The 20,790-nt window shown below is 38.1% G+C and overlaps 1 protein-coding gene across 1 annotated transcript; it reads left to right on the top strand.

The window, feature by feature from the left end:
* Positions 1-1,100: 1,100 nt before the first annotated feature.
* On the top strand, positions 1,101-20,207 carry LOC120427049 (metal regulatory transcription factor 1-like). Its single transcript, XM_039591881.2, has 2 exons — positions 1,101-1,909; positions 18,450-20,207. Exons 1-2 carry the CDS (start codon positions 1,450-1,452, stop codon positions 19,574-19,576), a joined length of 1,587 nt encoding a protein of 528 aa, XP_039447815.1. The 5' UTR covers positions 1,101-1,449; the 3' UTR covers positions 19,577-20,207.
* Positions 20,208-20,790: the final 583 nt, after the last annotated feature.

Consider the following 20,790-nt stretch of genomic DNA (forward strand, 5'->3'; position numbering starts at 1 on the left):
AATTTTTCGAATGGTGTACAAACTATTTTTGTACCTTTTTTGATTTTTGTAATAGTATTTGTTATAGATCTTTTTATAGAAATCATCTTTTCATGAGCTTGTACCAAAATGTTCGGCATGAGTTTCTGTACAAAACGTAGTACTAGGTTTCTGTCAAACTTTAAATTGTTCACATGTTTCATCACAAAATGTGCATAGGGCCCAAGGGGTGTAAATACTTATTTTACATACTGTAAATACAAGCAAAAAGAGACAGTAAAGAACCATTTTAATATATTTTAATTTTTTGACTACACAGCCACAATTATTTACTATTTTATGAGTTATGACACTATAGTATAGTGTATGCAAACATTGACAAGAGAGGATTAGCAGATTATGATTCTGTGATCTTAGTGAAATAACACAATAAGAGCTTTCCAATCACAATAGAAATGCTTCGAAAACATCATGACATTTGATAAATATCTTGACCAAAAAAATAAATTGATTATAAAAATGTCAACGCAGTGCACGCGATTCAATAAATACATTTAAAAAATGGGAATTAACCTGAATTATAACAAATATTGAACAATAAATAAGTTCAGAAATTATATAAAATATTTTGATAACTCCGACTCCAGCTCCGACTCCGGGTCAATCAGAAATCTACGACTCCGGCTCCGACTCCGACTCCAGCTCATAAAATTTAGCCGACTCCGACTCCGACTCCGACTCCGACTCCAGCTATTCGAGTTTTGACGACTCCGACTCCGACTCCGACTCCAGGTCCCCAAAAAGACCCGACTCCACCGACTCCGGCTCCGACTCCGACTCCGACTCCACAGCCCTGGATTTTATAGCCTTGCCTCAGTGAGGTGAGGAAGGCAAAAACTCTGGATATATTAAATGAAGAATAAAGTAAGCAACGTAGACCTCCGTCAAAAATCCTTATTCACGGAACACGTTCACGCAACTCACCCGCGATGACAACTTCCCGTCACCGAAAACCGTTCTGCCCACACGTCATCCCGCAAGACGTCTGCTGCGCTGCGTGTGACGTTTTCTCCTTTTGTGCAACCCTGCTTTCGCGCGCTTTTAAAGCCCCGAAATTATTTTTGAATTCAGTCGATTGGGAAACCTGCGCCGAGCAAGTTGCGTGTGCGCGTCGCGTCGTGTTTAAAGCAAAGAGCAAAAGTAAAACAAAACAAAGAAGAAGCAAATGCGGTCTTGAGGTTTAAAAAAAGTTAAATGGATGCCAGCGGTGCAAACGAAAAAGGCGTCGTATTTGGGCATTTTTTTTGTGCGGATTTTATTCGTCGCGACGCGTTGCGTGTAAAGTTACGCGTCAGTGCGTTGTGATTTTTGAGTGAATTGTTTTTAAAATAGATCAACTTCCAGTTGGATTGGTTTGGCCCAAAACAAGAAGAAACTTGCGCAAAACAGAGAGGAGACACACAAATAAAAATGGATACACCAAAACGGATTAAAACGTCACTTTCATCACAACAGTACGTGAGCAGTCCGCCTTCCGGCGGTTCGGGCAATCCGGCCACCATGTTCGGACCGTCGTCCTTTCCCGGAACGCCCGGCAGTGACTCGAAGCAGTTCCACCAGTACGGTTCAGCTTCGTCCGGCGGGGGCGTCCTTGGGTGGCCTCCGGAAAGCCTGACCAGTCCGGTTTCGGCGTGCGGATCGCCTCCGTCCGGAAGCTGGAAAAGCCATCATCATTCCGGTGGTGGGCTTAATGCCAGCGGTTCCAGTTCGGCGGAAAAGCTCGAGAATAAACGGGGCCGGCCCCGATCGGAGGCACTCACCACGTTGATGGTGGAAGGTTCCATTTCACCGTCGGCGATCAAGTGCCGTTACTGCAACCGGGTCTTCCCGCGGGAGAAATCACTGCAGGCGCACCTGCGGACGCACACCGGTAAGTCTTGATTGTTGGTTGTTTTTACTGATTATTTTTGGAAAAAGTCACAGTTTTTGTGTTATTTTTATTATTTTAATTTAAATGACTGCAAGATATCACTGAAATTTTTTACCGAATTCGGTCGTTGAAAAATCGGTAAAGTTTAGATCGGTAAACCATCTGTCAAAATGAACAAAATTTTACCGATTTTCGATTGTACGTTGAACAAAAATCAACTTCATTACCGAATTTCGGTTACTTTTTACCGAATTCGGTAATTTTCGGTTTACCGAACTGTGTAGTTTTAAATTCGGTAAACTCTACCGAATTCGGTAAAAAGTCTAAGTGTCTTGCAAGAAAGTCAAAATAGGTTTTAAATTACTTTTTATGATATTAAAAAAAATCTGAAGGAGGTATTACACTATGACAAACCAATTCGCACTTTTTGAGAGTATGTTCGCTTTGTTTGTTTGCTTGCTTTGTTTGTAGAAACGTAAGGCCCTGCATACATTTTGCTTTGTTTGCGAGTTCTCCGCAAACTAGGGAATTGCATCTTACTCCGTCGTGCTTCTAATGTTGCCATATCACCACTATGACGTTCAATTACAGCTAATAAAATGCGTTTTAAATTGAAATCGCGTGCTAAATAGCTCAATACGAAGTGAGCAAGCATGTTTCTAACAAACACATCAACTATCTATTGTATGTTTGTTTGCCGTTGTCTAATACCTACCGTCATCTGGGGCGAATCGGGACTACAGTCTGAATAGGGACAGCTGTGTTTAGAGCACTTAAAGGATTTAAATTTGGAAATGGATGTACACATTTTGTTGATCTGAGTCTGTTCTACCCGAAACCAAACAGAACAATAAAAATATTGTGCTCTTACATGGTTAAAACTGCAGTCCCAATTCGCCCCATGTGTCCCCATTCGCCCCAGTTGACGGTACTTAAAAATAACTTGAAATTTTCATTTTTTTTTTGTTCCGGTATGCCCAAAAAAAAGCCATTTTGCATCATTCCTAGTTTTTCCATTTAATTTTCAATACAAATTTGGCAGCTGCCCATACAAAAATGGAAATTCTGAACATTTCAAAAGGGCGTATTATTGAATGTTTGACCCTTTTGAAACGTTAGTCTTGATAAAAAAAATTGAAAATTAAAATATTATTTTCGAAAAGATCGGAAAATTTCACGAAACTTTAATATTTTAACATTGAAAATCGGACCATTAGTTGCTGAGATATCGACATTAGAAAATGGTGGGTTGTTTGCAAGGTTGTTTGGGTTAGACTTTGAAAACATCAATTTTCCTGTTTTTAAATCTTTGCATAGCAATATCTCAGCAACCCTTAGGATCGTATCAACAAAGTTCAAAAAAGCAAAATATAGAAACATTTTCAGCTTTTTTTTTTTTTTTTTTTCAAAAGTGAGCAAACATGGGCACTTATTAAAAAAAAATGAAAAACTGCGACTATTTTCAAAAAAGTTTCCTAAAAATGGCTAAAACTTGAAACGGTCCCCTTTTAAAAATTTCACCTAAGTACTTTTTGATTGCAATTTCGATTTTACATCGAAAAATTAAATTTAAAAATTGTTGCGATCTATACTTCGTTTTTTTTGGAAAAAAAAATCAGTATTGATTCAAAATTTCATGACTCGGTCAATGATTTTTTGCCCGTTCTGAAATTTCTGAAAAGTTGGCATTAGATGGTACATAAAACATATCACAGTTGCAAAGTAACCGCCGACCTTACAAGTCGCATTCTCAACGCCAGTCCGCAGTTTGTGTGCGCGTCGCCGCTTTTTTTAAAATGTGCACCGTAGACAAAAACAGTGTGGTTCTGGATTTTTGTCAACTCCAAAACCAACCAAGCCCAAAGCTTGTAAAAAAATTTCTCGCAGACCTTCAAGTAAACCAAGAAAACTTGCGAGCATTGCAATTATGCAATAGAAGAAAAATAGCCGTGTTGCAGTTCGCCGACTCAGCAATGGCCTCGTCCATCATCGACAAACCTCTGGTATATCAGGGTTGCAAAATCCCGATTTACATGGACAACAACGCTACGGAAGTTCGTGTGCTTGACCTACCTCTAGGCATAAGCAATGATGACGTAGTCAAAGTGATGAGTAAATACGGCGAAGTTTTGACCATCGCCAACGACCGCTGGATTAACTTCTTCCCAGGGATCCCAAATGGAGTTCGGACCCTGCGGATGTTGCTGAAACAGCCAACGCCGAAATCAATCACTGTAAACAATGCTGCTGCAGCAGTGACGATTATAGGCAAAAAATCGCTTTGTAAACTCAAAGCAAAGAACAAAAAATGTGCGGATTCGAGTAAAAAGGTGAACCAAAAAAGCAGTACACAACCGATTGAACCCGAGCCAAGCAGCAGCAGCAGTAAAAGCAACAACAGTAAACCAGAACAAAATGCAATGGAAACAAGTGAAATTGACGAAGAAGACAACGATGGATTCGAAACCGTGCTTTCTAAGCACACCCGCCGCCGAAAGCGCTTACAGGCATATTTGGACGCGGAAGACGAACTATCAAAAAAACGAAGAGAGATGGCTGCAGAAGAAACAGATGAAGAAGACGAAGATGTCATAAAAGCAAAATATTATAAGAAAAAGTGTTGTGAGATAACTTCTAAATCCCTGGAAGAAGAGGACGAAGATAAACTTGAAGAACTTGATAATTCACTCTTTAAATATTCCGCTAAATATTTGAAACATAGACAGAAATCGTTAGAAAAAAGGCATGGTAATAATTATTGAAGTGATTTTGAACTCTGTAATCTTTCCTCTTTCACTATCCACCTTGAAGAGATGAATGCACAATGGTGTAAAGTCTCTATAATAATAACAAAAAAAAAAATATCAGAAAAAAGGTGTTTTTTGCAAGTTTTAGTGACAAAAAGTAAAATTAAAAATTACCAAAAAAAAATTAGCGTGTATATTTTTCTTCAGTGTAGTTCTTATTCATACCTAAAACTTTGCCGAAGACACCAAATCGATCAAAAAATTCCTTCAAAAGATACAGATTCTTGAATGTTCATATATCATTTTTGTATGGGCTGCTGCAAAATTTGTATGGAAAATTAAATGGACTAACTAAACTAATGATGCAAAATGGTTTCTTTGGGCATACCGAAGGCACCAAAAAAGTTTCAGCCGGACTAAAAAATACAAAAAAAAACGAATTACTGAAATCTCAGAGAATGGCTCATAAACGGCAGGCTCTTGTGACAAATTAACTAAATAAAAATTTAAATTATATTATAAATTAAAATTACAAAATCCTGAAAATTACAAAATCCTGGTACTTGAAGCTGTATTGTATCGTGATTGCCAGCATGAGCATTATCTTTTTATCATTCCTTCTCTTTGCCTCGTTTTCGCATACTCGCCGAAGATTGTTTTGTTTTCTCAAAAAACCGCAAAAAAATAACTTGAGAGGAGAATTGGGAACTGACCATGCATTACGTCCCCTTTAACTCAGGGTGGCCACCTCGGGAAAAAACCGGGAAAACCGGGAAAAAACCGGGAATTTTATCCACCGGGAGAAAACCGGGAAAAACTCGGGAATTTGACTGACAAACCGGGAAAATATTTTAAGTTTAGTTAAAATTTGACTAAAGCCTCTTTAATGCATTCAATAGGGGCAGGGGGGCAGAATGGACCAGGGGGGCAGAATGGGCCACCCTTGGTTTTAGGCTTTAGAATGAATTTAGACCAATTGTAAGGCAAGGGTCTTATAAAGGACGTCAAATAACTTCACCATACCAAAAACGACATTTGAATTCATTGTATTTTTCGAATTATGAGCGAAAATGTAAATTTATTTGAAAAACCACGGAAATGTTGTTTATTTCGAGGTTTTTAAATAAGCTTTCTGAAAAGTTGGATTGTTTGGAAAAGTTTGCTCAATGCTTATAACGTTACTAGATGCTACTACCAAGGTATACAAACAACAACGGAACCTTAAAATCATTTAGAGGCTTGGTGGTGGATGTGTCAAATAAAAATCCACTTGGGGGCAGAATGGACCACCCTTTTCCTGCCTTATAAAAACAATCAAAAGTTAAAAAATTTGAGCTAAATGGATTATTTCTCTCCTGGTAGCTTCACAAATCACGTTTAATGCAACAAAAGTTGATTTTTTAGTTGTTTCGACGCTTAGTTGTAAAAATAGTATCTTTTTTCGACATATTTACACTATTTTCAAAAACCTTTGTTTTTTTTAAGTTACTATTTTTATAAAAGTGATCAAATTTCATGGAAACTATAATGGAAAGGTCCCTCAAGTAATTTTTTATCACCCTTCAACGTTGTATTAGAAGAATTGGCTTGTTTTCTAAGGTGGCCCATTCTGCCCCGCAGGGTGGTCCATTCTGCCCCGCACCCTGGAAAGTTAGTCGAAAAAACTTTTTTTTTTAAAGTGGCTCAAAAACAGTTGTAAGTAAAAAATTTTTATCAACCAAGTATACAACATTGAAGGGAACATTCCAAAGCATAAGCCTACTACACTGGATTCATAAATTTTTATGTTTTTCTATGGTTTTTTGGTGCATTTTCCTTAGGCGGTCCATTCTGCCCCCCCTACCCCTATGTTCTTTTCTCAAATAGAATATTATTCCTGTTATTGTAAATGAAGAATTCGCGAAAACTATGTTTGAATTTGTTTAATAGACTCATGCTTCTTGGCTATGAATGTTTTTTTTCTGTTGTATCCTTTGATATTTTTACTTGGCGAATTTGTTTTTTTTTTAATAAAGCATTTTTTTTCTCTACAGCAGCGGTCTCAGTGAGTCCGTAAGAAAAACCCCGTAATGGCGGACATTTGTCCCAAACAAAATATTTAAGAGAAGAAAAAAAAATTGATTTGAAGCAAAAAACTGACAACCATATTTAAGGTGCATTGATTTACGGGCGAATTATTTTTGACTAATCAGAAAATGTTTTACAACATATTTGAATGATAAACCTATAATTTGCATCGTTAAGAAATTTTAAGAATTTAAATAAAGTGCACCGTTTTAGAGTTTAATCTTTTTTTTTTATACGAATATTTGTTTCAAATTTGTTAATTTTGCCAACTACCATTTAATTAAAAACATTCAAAATATTTGTGAAAAAAATCTTATGTTTCATTATTTGGATATTGTCAATTCGACCTTTCTTTGCTAAAATATTAGCTTTGCATAAAATTAAAATCAGGATTTTTTTTTTAATATGAAGATCAAGATTTTTCCTCCAAAGAAAGCAGTAAAGAATTTTCTCAACTATTCGATTTTATAAAGATAAAATAGAATTATTTTTTTATTGAAAATAGCTACAAATTCTTTAAAAGTACTTTTAAATAGCATGTTTAAAGTTTGGGCATTTTCAAAAATCTCTGTTCCAAAACTATTCGTCCGTCATCAGAAATTGATATAAAATAAAAAATAAAAAAATAATTATGGGAGATGTTGGTAGAAATGAAAAATTCGATGAAAATTCAGTTGTTTTGCAATCATTAGTCTTCCAAAAATGTATTTAATATTAGACGAAAACAAATATTTCAACAAAAAAAACTTCTTGCGAAAGACCGAAAATTTTAAAAAAATTCAAAAGATTATTAAATCAACCCAAACATGCTTAAAAATGATTTCAAACGTTAGGGAATGGATGGATTCAGCTGATTGCACTAAATTTTCCATTGAAACTTAGATGATTTTTGAAACTTTGAAGGGACAAAAACTTTCAATAAAAAAATCGCAGTACGGTCATTTTTTACGATTTTTTACCATTTTGTTTTTTGGGGTTTTTAGACAGTTTTTTTTAATTAAAATTATTTTCGAAAATTTATCCCATCAATACATACAAACTTACCGAAGATACTAGGTCGATAAAAAAAAGTTTCAAGCTACCGATTTTTTTACATTTGTATGGAACTTTTCCTGCACTGCTGCCAAAGTTTATACATTTTTGTTTGGACTAATGATTTAAAAATACTTTTTTTTTGGTTAAAAAGAAAGTACTCACATAATTTTACCCAAAAAAAAATAATTGATTCACAGAAATTGATAATTCTTGGAAGAATCGTTCTTCTTGAAAACACAAAGCATTTTTTCAAAGAAACTTTACGAGCCTTTATATAAATGTTGTTAACAATGTATTTTTTCAAATCTTTCCTGCAAAATTAATTAATTGTAAATGCCATTTCCTAATTTATGTTATTCTAAAAAATAAAAACGTTTTTTTATTTTTTAATTGTAAAATTTGTAGAGCATGATGATGAAAAATCCCAATCATTAGGGAAATTAGAGGTTTGGATTGGAAACAGATAAAAACGGCTTCGTTTTCAACTTACTTACTTTGAACTCAAAATATTAGGAAGCTTTCTTGAGGAGCTCAAATTTTGAACCGAATGTATGCGTTCCAAAAGTATGTTGATACCAACGGTAGCCTAAAAAACATTGTAATTTGGTTTAAAAACATTCCGGAAAATTCCATCTAGTCTTGGGAGAAAACCGGGAAAAAACCGGGAAATTGAAAATCGAAATCTGGTGGCCACCCTGCTTTAACTGGCTGCGTCGGCAAATTTTGTTTTGTGGCGGCTTTTGTGGCTGCGCTCTGTTGAGGGGGAATGATGATGAATGCTGAAATGAGAGATAAAAGCTGAATGTCACGCGGGATTGTATTTTGGATTGTATTTAGATTGGAAATTATTTTTGCTGAGAATTGGGAACTAAAACATTTTATGTTTTTACAACACTGATACTCGGATTTTTTTTACCGAAATCTGAACAGCCGAGCGGTCGGTAACCAGCTATCTATCCAGGTTTTTAAGCGAAGATGGCGTTCGAATGTTGAACGTCCGAAATGTCAAAATCGCGCAGTAGCACCAACATTAGAAAAAAAATGCGACTATCAAGCCATGGCACACTTTTTTCGTAATGTTGGTACCACTGCGTGATTTTGACGTTTCGGGCGTTCACCATTCGAACGCCATTTTCGCTTCAAAAGCTGGATACTTGCGCTTCTCTTAAGTTCGGAGATCTGTGTAACAAAAATCAACGTATCGTTTCTCAAACACGGACTTCATAGTTGAGAACCTTTAATTAAGCTGGTATTCTTTAGCAATTCAACTTATTTTACGAGTGCCAGTAATTGAAAATACCTGTCCTGACATAGCCTACGTGGACAAATGTTATAGCATCCTGTTCCGTAGATTTTTCAAAAGGATGATTTTGTAAAACTACCCTCCACTTCTAGCAACAATTTCCCCTCTAGAATAAGTTGAGTCATGTTAAAATCAGAGGAAAAGTATTCTGAATGCGCCACCAAGCTCTAACTTTCATTTGATGTCATTTTTTGTCTTGTTATTCGATTTCATTTCTTTTTTTTTTTTTCAAAATACTGGTTGGCTGTAAAGTGGCCTACTTCGATGTGCAATTTTCAAGAACCTGAAATTCTTGTTGATGTCTGTTCTAATTTTTTTTAAAGGGACAGTTTTTAAAGACTTTGATTGCTACATCAAATCAACTCCAGTTTTAATATAAAAATAATCTTTGTGTATTGATCCTGACCAACAAAAGCTGACCCTATCGGCCATTCCTAGTTAAATGCTACACAGCAGAACACCAGTCCCGTCCTATGCAACGTGCCCGAGCAGGTTGGAGCAGGTTTTAAACACCTGCTGCGACGACCACAACCCAGAACCCGGGGGGACCCCAATTTCGTAAATTATTCGCCTTTTTCCATTTTCTTCAAGTTTTTTTTTTTCCTTCTTTTCGTCTTTATTCCCCCTCCTTTCGGTGGTCTCCCATCTGGTCCGGGTGCTGCTGCTGAAATTTGGCCGCTCCGTCGACAGCATCTGCAATCAACCTGAGAGACCGTCCAACCGTATCGGGGAGAGGCGGCCGCATTGCCAAAATTTTGCAGATAACACACCTCGGGCTGAATGTGTCTGTGTGTGTGTTGTGGGTCGGCACGGAAGAAAGAAGCTTTTTAAATTGGCCACTGTTTTGTTGTGGTGCGGAATTGGGGTTGCACATTTCCGCGTACGTGTGTGTGTGTGCGCGTTTAAAAGCTGGCTTTTGGGGTTACACTTTTTTGTTGTTGTTGGCGGTGGAATCTCGTATTTGTGACGGTAGGCGTTTTTTTTTTCTATGCCGCGGTTTCTCCGATGCAGTTAGGCAGCTCAGGGGATTTTTTTTATGGGAAATGGGCTTAATTGAGAAAAATAGCATTTCCCTATCACGGACTTCTGATTCATGGTAGGGAATGTGTTGCACTTTATTACATATCTGTTTGTTCATAATTATTTTTTAGCTTTTCTAGGATTCTGAAGCTGAGGAGTATCTCCAAGAAAGACGCAGATTGTTGGAAGAACATGATCAAGTAACAACGGTATATTCGCATGATATCCTGAATACCAAATACAACAAGAAGCTGAGTAGTATCTCCAAGAAAGACGCAGATTGTTGGAAGAACATGATCAAGTAACAGCAGTTTATTCGCACTATATCCTGAATACCAAATACAAGAGGAAGCTGAGAAGTATCTTCAAGAAAGACGCAAATTGTTGGAAGAACATGATCAAGTAACAACAGTATATTCGCATGATATCCTAAATACAAGAGGAAGCTGTGTAGTATCTCCAAGAAAGACGCAGATTGTTGGAAGAACATGATCAAGTAACAACGGTATATTCGCATGATATCCTGAAAACCAAATACAACAAGAAGCTGAGCAGTATCTCCAAGAAAGACGCAGATTGTTGATCAAGTAACAACAGTATTTTCGTATGATCTCCTGAAAACCAAATACAACAAGAAGCTGAGTAGTATCTCCAAAAAAGACGCAGATTGTTGGAAGAACATGATCAAGTAACAACAGTTTATTCGCATGATATCCTGAATACTAAATACAACAGAAAGATGAAAAGTGTCTCCAAGAAAGATGCAGATTGCTGGAAGAACATGATCAAGTAACAACAGTATATTCGCATGATATCCTGAATATCAAATACAAGAGGAAGCTGAGTAGTATCTCCAAGAAAGACGCAGATGAAAGGTGAGCATCTCCATAAAAGATGCATATTGCTGGATGGACATATTATTCACATGCTATCCAGTATCCCTGAAGGAAAATTCCCCGCTCAGTCAACCCAAAGGTTCCATTTTCCTCGCTCTAGGAGACCCACCGGCAAAGCTAAATAATTGCACACAACGCGAATTAATAAGCCACTCTCCAAGAACCATGCAACAGCCAACCCCGCGTACCTCTTTCCTGGTTTATTGCTCCGGAAAGAAGGCCCGAAAATGAAGCACTCGCAGAACTTACAAGCGAAACTATTACGGCGAACATGGATTTCAAGCACGCACACACATGTGGCAAAGCCCGGAGAGCGATTTAAGCCATTTAACGCGAAGCAGCTATGGCGCGGTCGTAAACTACGACGTTGCCACGCCGAAGAAGCACGCAGAAGGAAAAATTGGCGTAAACAACAGCCTGTTGCTGCCAGCTTCCCCTTGCGTTGAACTCTGCGGCGCTGTTATGTGTGGAATGGTTCAGGAAAAAGGGGACCGACCGAAATACCATCACACTCACACGAATACATTCAAAGGCGTGCGCGAACGCGAGGGGAGAGAAGAAAACCATAATCCAAGCAAATTCTGCGAGAATCGAGCCAGCGAGCTGGAAAGAAAATCGCGCGAGATCTTCAGGGAAGGCTTCGCAAGACTAGGCAAGCGAACCTTAATTAGGGAGGGATAATAGCTTGGTATAGCTTTACATATTGGAGAGTGTTTGATGAATGAACGAAGGCCAACCAGATGGTGGCGAGAGATGTACAGCAAAATAAGACAAGGTTTTCCAATTTGAATAACGAGCATGGAACATGCAGCGAACCTTGAACGTCTTGGGCTGGATTTAATGTTCCTGGAAGGAACCCCTCCTAAAAGAGACATATTTGGGAAACAAAAAGCCAAAAACAGGATTCTCCGATCCAACAGGATCGTATATGACTCGACACATTCTTTCAAACACCGAAGGCATGGTGTATCACGTTGGAACCACGTTTTAATCCTGGTGCGCACCCCAAACAACACCAAAACTCGTTTTGCACGTGTTCGCTGCGAGGAGGATACTTTTTTTTGTTTAAAAGGTGTACCTTTAGGGCTCACCCTAAATTTAGGGAAGCTTTCTATATTTGGCACTATTCAAGCTAGAATTCTTTTGTGAAGCAACCCTCGAGGGACGCTCGGTAAAGGGACTCGGAGATTGTACAACAATGGGACAGGTATAAAAAGGACGATTCCGGATGGATTCGTTGTTTGCCCTCGTCCTGCAACGCATTTGAATGAGAATACGAGAACGTAGCGTTCGTCCTCACGTGATTATCCCTCTTTTACTGTACTCTTTGTTGCGTTCCGTTCTGGGACGCTTTGTTTTCCTTTTTCGTTGAAAAAAAGGATGAAAGTTTTACTGCGCGTAGAAAGTTATTTCTTTTTAAATGCCTCCCCGTTCCGATTCCAAGTCAAACGGTAGTTTGCAAATGAAGACTTGAAGAAAAATTTGCAATTTAAAAATTGCCGCACACGCTCGACTCGATCGAAATGAAATCAACCTCAAAATTTGATGCGCGCGCGGCGCACAAAGTAGCATTTTTTTCTTCTTGGTGCTGAGAAAAAGGAAACACTTTATTTACTTTCCAGCCCCGAAATGGTTACATGGTGGCCGGAGAAAACATAACAATTTCATCTGCCAAAAATTAAAAGTACATGCAGATCGAGTCGAGCTGCTGTTTGCTGGCTTCGTCTTTTTTTGGCTTCTTAGCGGAACTCGCATATATTTTACGTGTTCGCAGCGCTTTTTAACATAACCCGGTAAGAAGTAATAAGCTTTAATTGCGTGTATTGTGCGAATTGTGAGGCTTGTGTTGCCTTTTCGGGACGAGGAAGGAGTATTGGAGTCTTTGTTCTGAATTACTAAACAAAAAAAATCTACATTTCTTAGAACACAAACTATTCCACGCCAAAACAAATTTAAAATATAATCTAAATTAAAATAGTTGGAAACCTTTTTTTTCAACATGGAAAGTTGAACATAATTCCCTAAAAAAAAATTACGTAATTTGTGTGACATTTTTCGTATCTGTTTTTCAAAGACTCGTTGACAGATTCGCTGCGTTTGGATACAGTGATTGGTGGATTGCAGACTGGATTTCGTCATGTTTTTGTAAAGATGATTTATGCTTAAGTTACATAGGAATTGACAGTTCGATGCCCTTTTGCTCTCTTTTGTTCTTTCTAGATAGTAAACTCAGCAATCAATTCTATCTGATACAGATTCTCAACACCGTGACACCCGGCAGCTCTCATCTCCACTGCACCCCTGAGGACAAAAATATAGGATTTGGATGATGGGGAGTGCCAATGCTTCACTTTTTTAAGAGGATAAGGGAAATTCTCCATGGTATCCCCAAATAAGCTTCGCTTGGTGTTGGACGGTTTTTAGAAGGTTGCAACCATTCTTTTGATGCTCTAAAATAGAAAATGAGAAAAAATTGTGTAGACCTTTTCAATTCTTTCATTTCATTTTTCAAATTATTTTTATTGAAAAATTAGAAAATTTCACAAGCTTAATTTTGTTTAAATGGAAAATTAAACCAATACAATGGTTTCCGAGATATCGTCAGTTAAAAATTACAGGCTAATTAGTTGACACTTTGAAAAACTAATTTTAATCGATTCGATTTTTGACAAAGAACTTTGTCCTAAGGGCACTGTCTACGGGTGTCAATCCAAAATTTCGCGAAGCGAAAGTGTAACGATTTGTGTCGTTTTTCAAATGCTTATATCTTCCCCCCCATTCAAACAACCTTTATGTTTTACCCACAAAACGAAAGGGGAAGACTTAAAGTACAAGTTGACTACCTCACAAAGTTGATAAAACTTTGTTAAAGTACTTAAAAGTTAAGATGAAAATAAAAAATGAATGCAGGAAAAATCCCGGCTGCTGATTGGCTGAAAGCACGTAGCAAATGTTGCCTCCTCTCCTGCTTTCGCGAAACTCTCACTTGAGAATGTGGCACCACTGTTGCCACATTTCATGCGAACTATATAAGCTAGCACTTAGCCTCTTAAAATTTCAGTGCCTAACGAGGTTTCGTCAAAGACGGATCCACGGTGGTAATTTTATTACTCACACACACGCACACATTGCAAGACATAGGTTGTGCACCAACTTGGGAGGAATTCTGTTCTAATAAAGATTGTTAGGAAGGTCACCGGAAAACCAGAATGATTTGGGGCAATGGGGTTGGGACCACATTGGTAGGATATTGGACACACCCGGAGTGGCCAGTGCCCTGGGGAAGGTTCTACCGGGGGGACATTAATCGAACCATACAGCATGGGGCAATATGGGTATCAAAATTCATGGTTTTTGAAATTGGTAATGAAAATGGCCATTTTGACCGGATTGGCCACACCCGGAGTGACCAGTGCCCTGGGGAAGGTTCTTCCGGGGGGACATTTACCGAACCATACGACTTGGGGCAATATGGGTATCAAAATTCATGGTTTTTGATACTGGACATGAAAATAACCATTTTGATTGTGGTGGCCAGAACCTAGAGTGGCCGGTTCCGTGGCATTTTCCGAACCATACTTGTTTTGGCAATATTTTCGTGTTTTGGCAATTTATTTCCACAGAGTTGCCAAAGATTGAAAACATTTAATTGGAATAAATTATTCAGGATTAAATAAATAGGCAATGATTTTTAAAAAAAATATAATAGAATAATTCTTAAGGAGTTTTGTACAAAGTTCTTTGTCATATTGGTCATGTAGAACATAACCACCTGCACCTTTTTTGTCCAATTTTCAAAGTTTAAGAAATAAAAATGTAGCTTTAAAAATAAATTCTGGGGAGCTTTTCTATCAACAAGGATTTTTAAAATGCAAAAAAACGAAAAAAAATACTCAAAAACAGTATTTAAAAAAATAAAATACTTTTTGATTGCAAAACCGAATCGGCCTTTAAAAATAATTAAATAAAAATATCCGTTTTTTTTTCAACATTTTCAAAAGAAAATTTTTTTTTTAGAAAATTCGATGTTTTTTAACACACTTTAAAAAAAATCTAAAATTGAAAAATACGTATTTTGGGATTTAAAATTTTAGTTATGAATAGTTAAATTATCAATCAGATTTTTTTTGAAGGGGTTTTTTTTTTCAAGCAAAGCTATTGGGAAAATGTATTTTTTTCTTATTTAGTTTTGAAATGATGAAATTGTCCTGAAATTTCTTTCCCAAATACAGTACTTGTTCGGTAACTGGGCTTTCGATAACTGGCCCAGATAAAAAGCAGACAAACGTAAAAAAACCGAAATGACCGAGGGGATAATGGATGCTAAAATCATGTTCAATAAATATAACAACTTTTTTCAAACTTTTATTCAATTTCAAGTCACAATTAAAGAAATATGAAAAGTAAGCATTGTAAATAAATTTGAGTAACTTTTATTGTTAGATTTCACCAAGAAAATATTATGCATCGATGGTCCCTTTGTTAGCGTTCGCCCAGTTAGCGAGCAGCATTCGGTAACTGGGCTACGTTCTCAGCCCAGTTACCGAACAAGTACTGTATAACGTAACTTTTATTTTTTTAATAAACACATTTTTGGCCCGCAATTTAAAAACTTGTTTGCTTTTTGGAAATATCAAAATAATTAAAAAAATTGTTAAAGTGATAAAATAGATTGAAGAAATTTATAACTATTTTAAGCCTTTTCTAATATGTTTAAAGAATTTGTCTCTTTAAAAACTTCGCATAGAAATAGTTCATATGTAACAAGATGAATAAACTTGGATTTATTTTAAATATCAAATACACCAAATAAACCTTGAAGAATTTTTTTTTACATTTTTTAAGCTTGAACTCTTGGATATTTCGATATTTTTTTAACATGCGTTTCCGGAAGAACAAACAACCTTAAAATCTAAAATTAAGTTATAGTTATTTTGATTTTTTTTTTATATTTTAGATTGAAAATGTTTTCTTTCATGCCTCAAGTACTTAACAGTTGTTTTAACTTATTTAGAAATTACTTTTCCTAAAACAGTTTTCACAAAAACATTGTATGGGTGAGAAATTCATAAAGTAAAATAAGTAGCGGTGCAAATTTTGAACCAAATCGGTTAAGGTTTAAGGGTCACTTTTTGTCCTTGAAGTTTATATGGGAGAATTAGCAAAAATGTATGGGGAAAAGACAAAGATTTCAAAAATCCACCAAAAGGTAGCGTTGAATGCATCGGATCGTTTTCAAGTGTGAGATTCTTATGTATGACGAACAACTTTATCGAAGACCGCAAAACGATCCGAGTTAACCCTAACGAGTTATTAGCGATTTAAAGAAGACGTTTTTGTATGAAAAGGTTTTTTTTTCACCATCTGTAACGATGTATAGCGACCCTTAAACTTTAACCGATTTGACTAAAATTTTCACAGTTACTTATTTTTGCCTAAGGAATCGAATCAGGTGGTATCCCTGAGGTTGATTTTTTTTAATTGACAATCTAAATAAATTTTTTAAGGCCTCTGTTTTTTTTTCTTTTTAATTTTGTTTCTCTATCTAACAATTATTATTCAATAAAACATTACACGAATTGTTTGTACCAGCAACACCAAAGAAGATTATAATGAGAATAGTTAAAAAAATAAATTTAATTTTCCAAATCAAGATTCTACATTTCGATGCCTCTGTGCTCTCTTATGCTAACTCGATAGGAAAACCAGCAAGCTTAGAACAAGAGAGCACAAATGCATCGAATTGTTGACGATCTGATCGCCAAGAATCGTCCCACTTCTAGTTGACCATCCCTCATAAATCCATAAGCTGGAGCCTTTTTCTTTATATTTTATTCCATCCCGCACCAGAAACCCCTTAAAACGGAAACCAGCGATCTTCTCCAGTTCATCAAAATTTGCTTCCTGCTGCGGGGCTGGCGATCTTCGTAGTCTTTGTGACCACTACACAGACAACATCAGAAAAAAACATCTCTCTATGTGCAGCCACACAGATGATGGCCAAATTTGATCTCTCCTGCCTCTTCTATTCGGCCCGAAAGAGAGCAAACCCCGCGATTGGCATTTTATACGTCGGCATGTCGAAGCTGCCGCCGCCGGGCCAAAGCAAATGGGGTTTTAAAGCCAAAACACCACTGATGAGCAGCCGAATTTCTTGACGTAAGGTTTCGCACACGCACACCTATTTACTTTTGCATGTTGGTTGGTTCGAAGTTCCCCCTCGGGGAAATTATTGCGGAGCCCCAGAAATATGTAAAAGGTGGGTTCTACGGATGATGGGGGCTATTAGGGCAAAATGATCATTTATTATTTGTAATTAGGATTATTGGTATCATTCAAATTGCATAAAACATAGACACTTACAACAACACTCACTAGAAAAATACCAGATCATAACTGATCCGGAGCGCATGATACGGTATGTCCACGCATCCTTCTTCCCCTGTAGATTCCGATGTTCTTTAGACACCTTCGGATATCAAGGGTTCGAATTATTGAATTGATATTTTGATTAAAAAGAAATCCGGATCTGACTTCAAGTTATTAAAAAGATATTTAAGTTTTCCAAAGGCAACTATGTCGTGTGTTTAAAAAAAATATTTAAAAAATAATTTTCATTCTTTCGTCGATGTGCCATCCAAGCTACGATGTCATGGAAGAGAATACAATCATTAAAAACATCAAGAAAACATCTTCTGAAACATTTTTAAATATTAGTTTGGATTTTTTGTAACTTTTTTTTAATGTTATACACCTATTTTTTAGATTAGATTAGATTAGATACACCTATTTTTTTTTTTCTTCAAGTTTCTTTACACTGTTAAACATGCTCTTCTAATGAACACAATTTCAACCCTCACGACCCTTCTCAAGCACATAAAAAAGCCCCAAAATCTGCCCAAACAGCCCCAAAAAGAAAACCACCGCGAAAAAAAAGTGAACCGAACGATCGTGGCCGGGGTTTCGTGTGTGTATATCTGTTGCTGATTTTTAATAGCTACCGGTGTTACGCGCGCGCGGGTCTTGGCCGCGTATATAGGAAAAGAGCTCGCAGGATGAGACCGTGGAAGAAGGGTGTGGGAAGCAGGCAGATTTTTTAAATTAAAGGTGGTTTAAATTGATTTTTTTGGGTGCCGCCACTACGATCTTAGCGTGTAAGATGGGGGAGATCTCTTCATCAACGCTGAACTTTGTGGTGCGGATGTGAGTTGTGGATGGGATTAGAATCTGTTGGATTCTTGAAATGTTGATGATTATGAAGGCATGGTTAAGTCAACTAAATAAATTATGATTCAAGACGATTGAGTTGGTTGAATTTCTACACGTTAAGATAAATCATATCGATTAATGAGTTTAAGCTGCATTTTTGCTGCATGGGTCATCTGTCAAAATTACACACTGAAAAGAATGTCTCAACTTTGAGTTAAGTTGGCTTTTGCTGCAATGTTAACAATTTCTTTCTCTTTTTCCAGGCGAACGTCCCTACCAATGTGACTATCCGGGTTGCACGCGAGCCTTCACCCAGTCCGGCCAGCTGAAGACGCACCAACGACTGCACACGGGCGAGCGGCCGTTCATCTGTTCCGCCGTCAACTGCCAGATGAGGTTTACGCACGCCAACCGCCACTGTCCGGACCACCCGTACGATACGCTGAAGCGGTGCGACGACTTTGTAATCCAGTCCATCCCGGAGCAGAACAGCGAAGTGCTCAAGTGGCTCGAAAAATACCGGCTCGAGCGGGAGGATCGGACGCCGACCCGCAAGACCCCGAAGCGTAGTGCTAACCATCATCACGGCGGCGGAAGTGCGTCCCAGAACGAGAATGAGAATCGATCAGGGCCGACGAACAACGAGAACTACGCCGGAAGTGCGTTCCAGTCGCCGATTACGCCGCGGTCTCCGTTCAAAAGCCGAAAGGGGCTGATGTGCGAGCTGGACATGAACGCCGGGCTGGGCCTGGCCGCCAGTCCGATCACGGCGAAATCCAAACCGAACGTCCCCAAGCTGATCCAGTGGCAGGAACCGACCAGCCAAGAAGAGGACGAATCCGGCGATGAATGTGCCGTTGCTGGCAACGGCGTCGGCGGTCCCCCAACCCGGTTCACGTTCAACCCCAAGAAGCGATGGCTCCGGGACGCGTGGCAGGAAGATCTGGCCAAACCGCTCGAACCGAGCATCATCACTCCCCAAGTCCTTTCGAGCACCACCTCAACGGCCGCCCTCAAGCAACAGCTCAACCAAAGCACCGAGCCCCAAACGACGACGACGATCCCGCCAAACCCAAACCAGATGCGTCCGACGGTGCTGATGGTGGCCAGCAAGGACACGGCACGCCCGCTCAACGAACCACCCATCGAAACCAACCGCAAGCTCCAGGGTGCGCTCGCTCTCATGCAACTGGCCACGGAAGACTCCGCGGCGTTCGTCGGTCAATACCCAACCGATCTGCTCGCCACGACGAAGGAGAAACCGACGCCACCTCCACCGCCACCCACAATTCAGCAACGAATACCGCAGATGCTGTCCTACCGACCCGGCGAAATCGACCACAGCATCCCGTTCACCCTAGCTGCCGAGGCCTACGTAAACTATCAATAGCTAGAGAGCGAAGAGCTCCACAACCATCTCTTCAAACGACGATCTCCACAAAGTTCTTTCTTTCGTCCCCACTAACTCTTAACAATTAAAAAAAAAAAAACATTTATCCAAAGAGAAAGAAGCAAATAAGGGTAAAACGCGCGCGCGACCGACCTTCTTTACCCTGTGATTTTCCCTGTGTATCCTAACGTTTAAGTATTTTTTTTTTCTCTCTCTCTCTTTCCCTACTACCCACTAACACTGAGTTGATTGATTTTAACAGTCTTTAAATTTTAACAAAAGCTCCCAAATACTTTTAAATTTTCCTCCCCCAAATGACGTAACGCGTAAAATTTTTAGATTTAGCGACAGTGAATGAGACGATACCCGCAGTCGTCGTCGGAGCAAAAAGTCCTGTCTGAGAGCTATTTATTATTATTATTAACTGCTACATATTACTATATTTTTGCCGTTTAATTTGGATTGATTTAATTTTTATGCGTTTTGAAGCACAGAAACGGAATTGATGAAATACGGATGAAATCACAGCATATTATTTTTTATTACTTGGTATAGAAAAGTATCTCACACTTATATTATACGACTTGTTCCAGTGCAGATATGAATAAAGATTACTGTAAAGAATACAAAATATGGTTTAATTGTGTTTATCCGAAAATCACCGCTTAAAAAATGTTATCTACTAAAATTTATTTATTCTCTCCCAAAAATAATATCGAACTATCACATTTTTTTTAAATTCTAATAATTCATAAATAAAATTCTAAAAACATAATATGCATGTTCAAAACGGGGTCCCAAGTGACTGCGGTGTTTAAACGGCAGGAAGCACACGTGGTCGTACCGTGGGTCATTAGAAAAATAAATCAAACAAATTTGAATTTGTAGTCGAAGATATTCAAATTTTGCGTGCATTTCTTTCCAGTGTTTGCGTCTTTAGCCGTCTGACGTCTTTTATCGTCGTTCTTTGTTGACAACCGAAACGTGATGTCAGATTTTTGGGCATGTCTCTTACAGACTTTTTAGGTGTTACTACAGATACTTAATTTATACAGAAATTCGTGAGAAAAATGGCACTTTTACCCCAAAAATGGAAACAAAATTTGTACCATTTAATGGTACGTTCGTTTGATGGCTAGTGCCACACTGAGTGCCGCACTCAGAGCTGTCAAAGTGTTTCTTTGAAGAAACTCGCGCTAGTTCCGCACGAGTTT

This window comes from Culex pipiens, chromosome 2 (genome assembly GCF_016801865.2).
Source record: "Culex pipiens pallens isolate TS chromosome 2, TS_CPP_V2, whole genome shotgun sequence".
Taxonomy (NCBI): domain Eukaryota; kingdom Metazoa; phylum Arthropoda; class Insecta; order Diptera; family Culicidae; genus Culex; species Culex pipiens.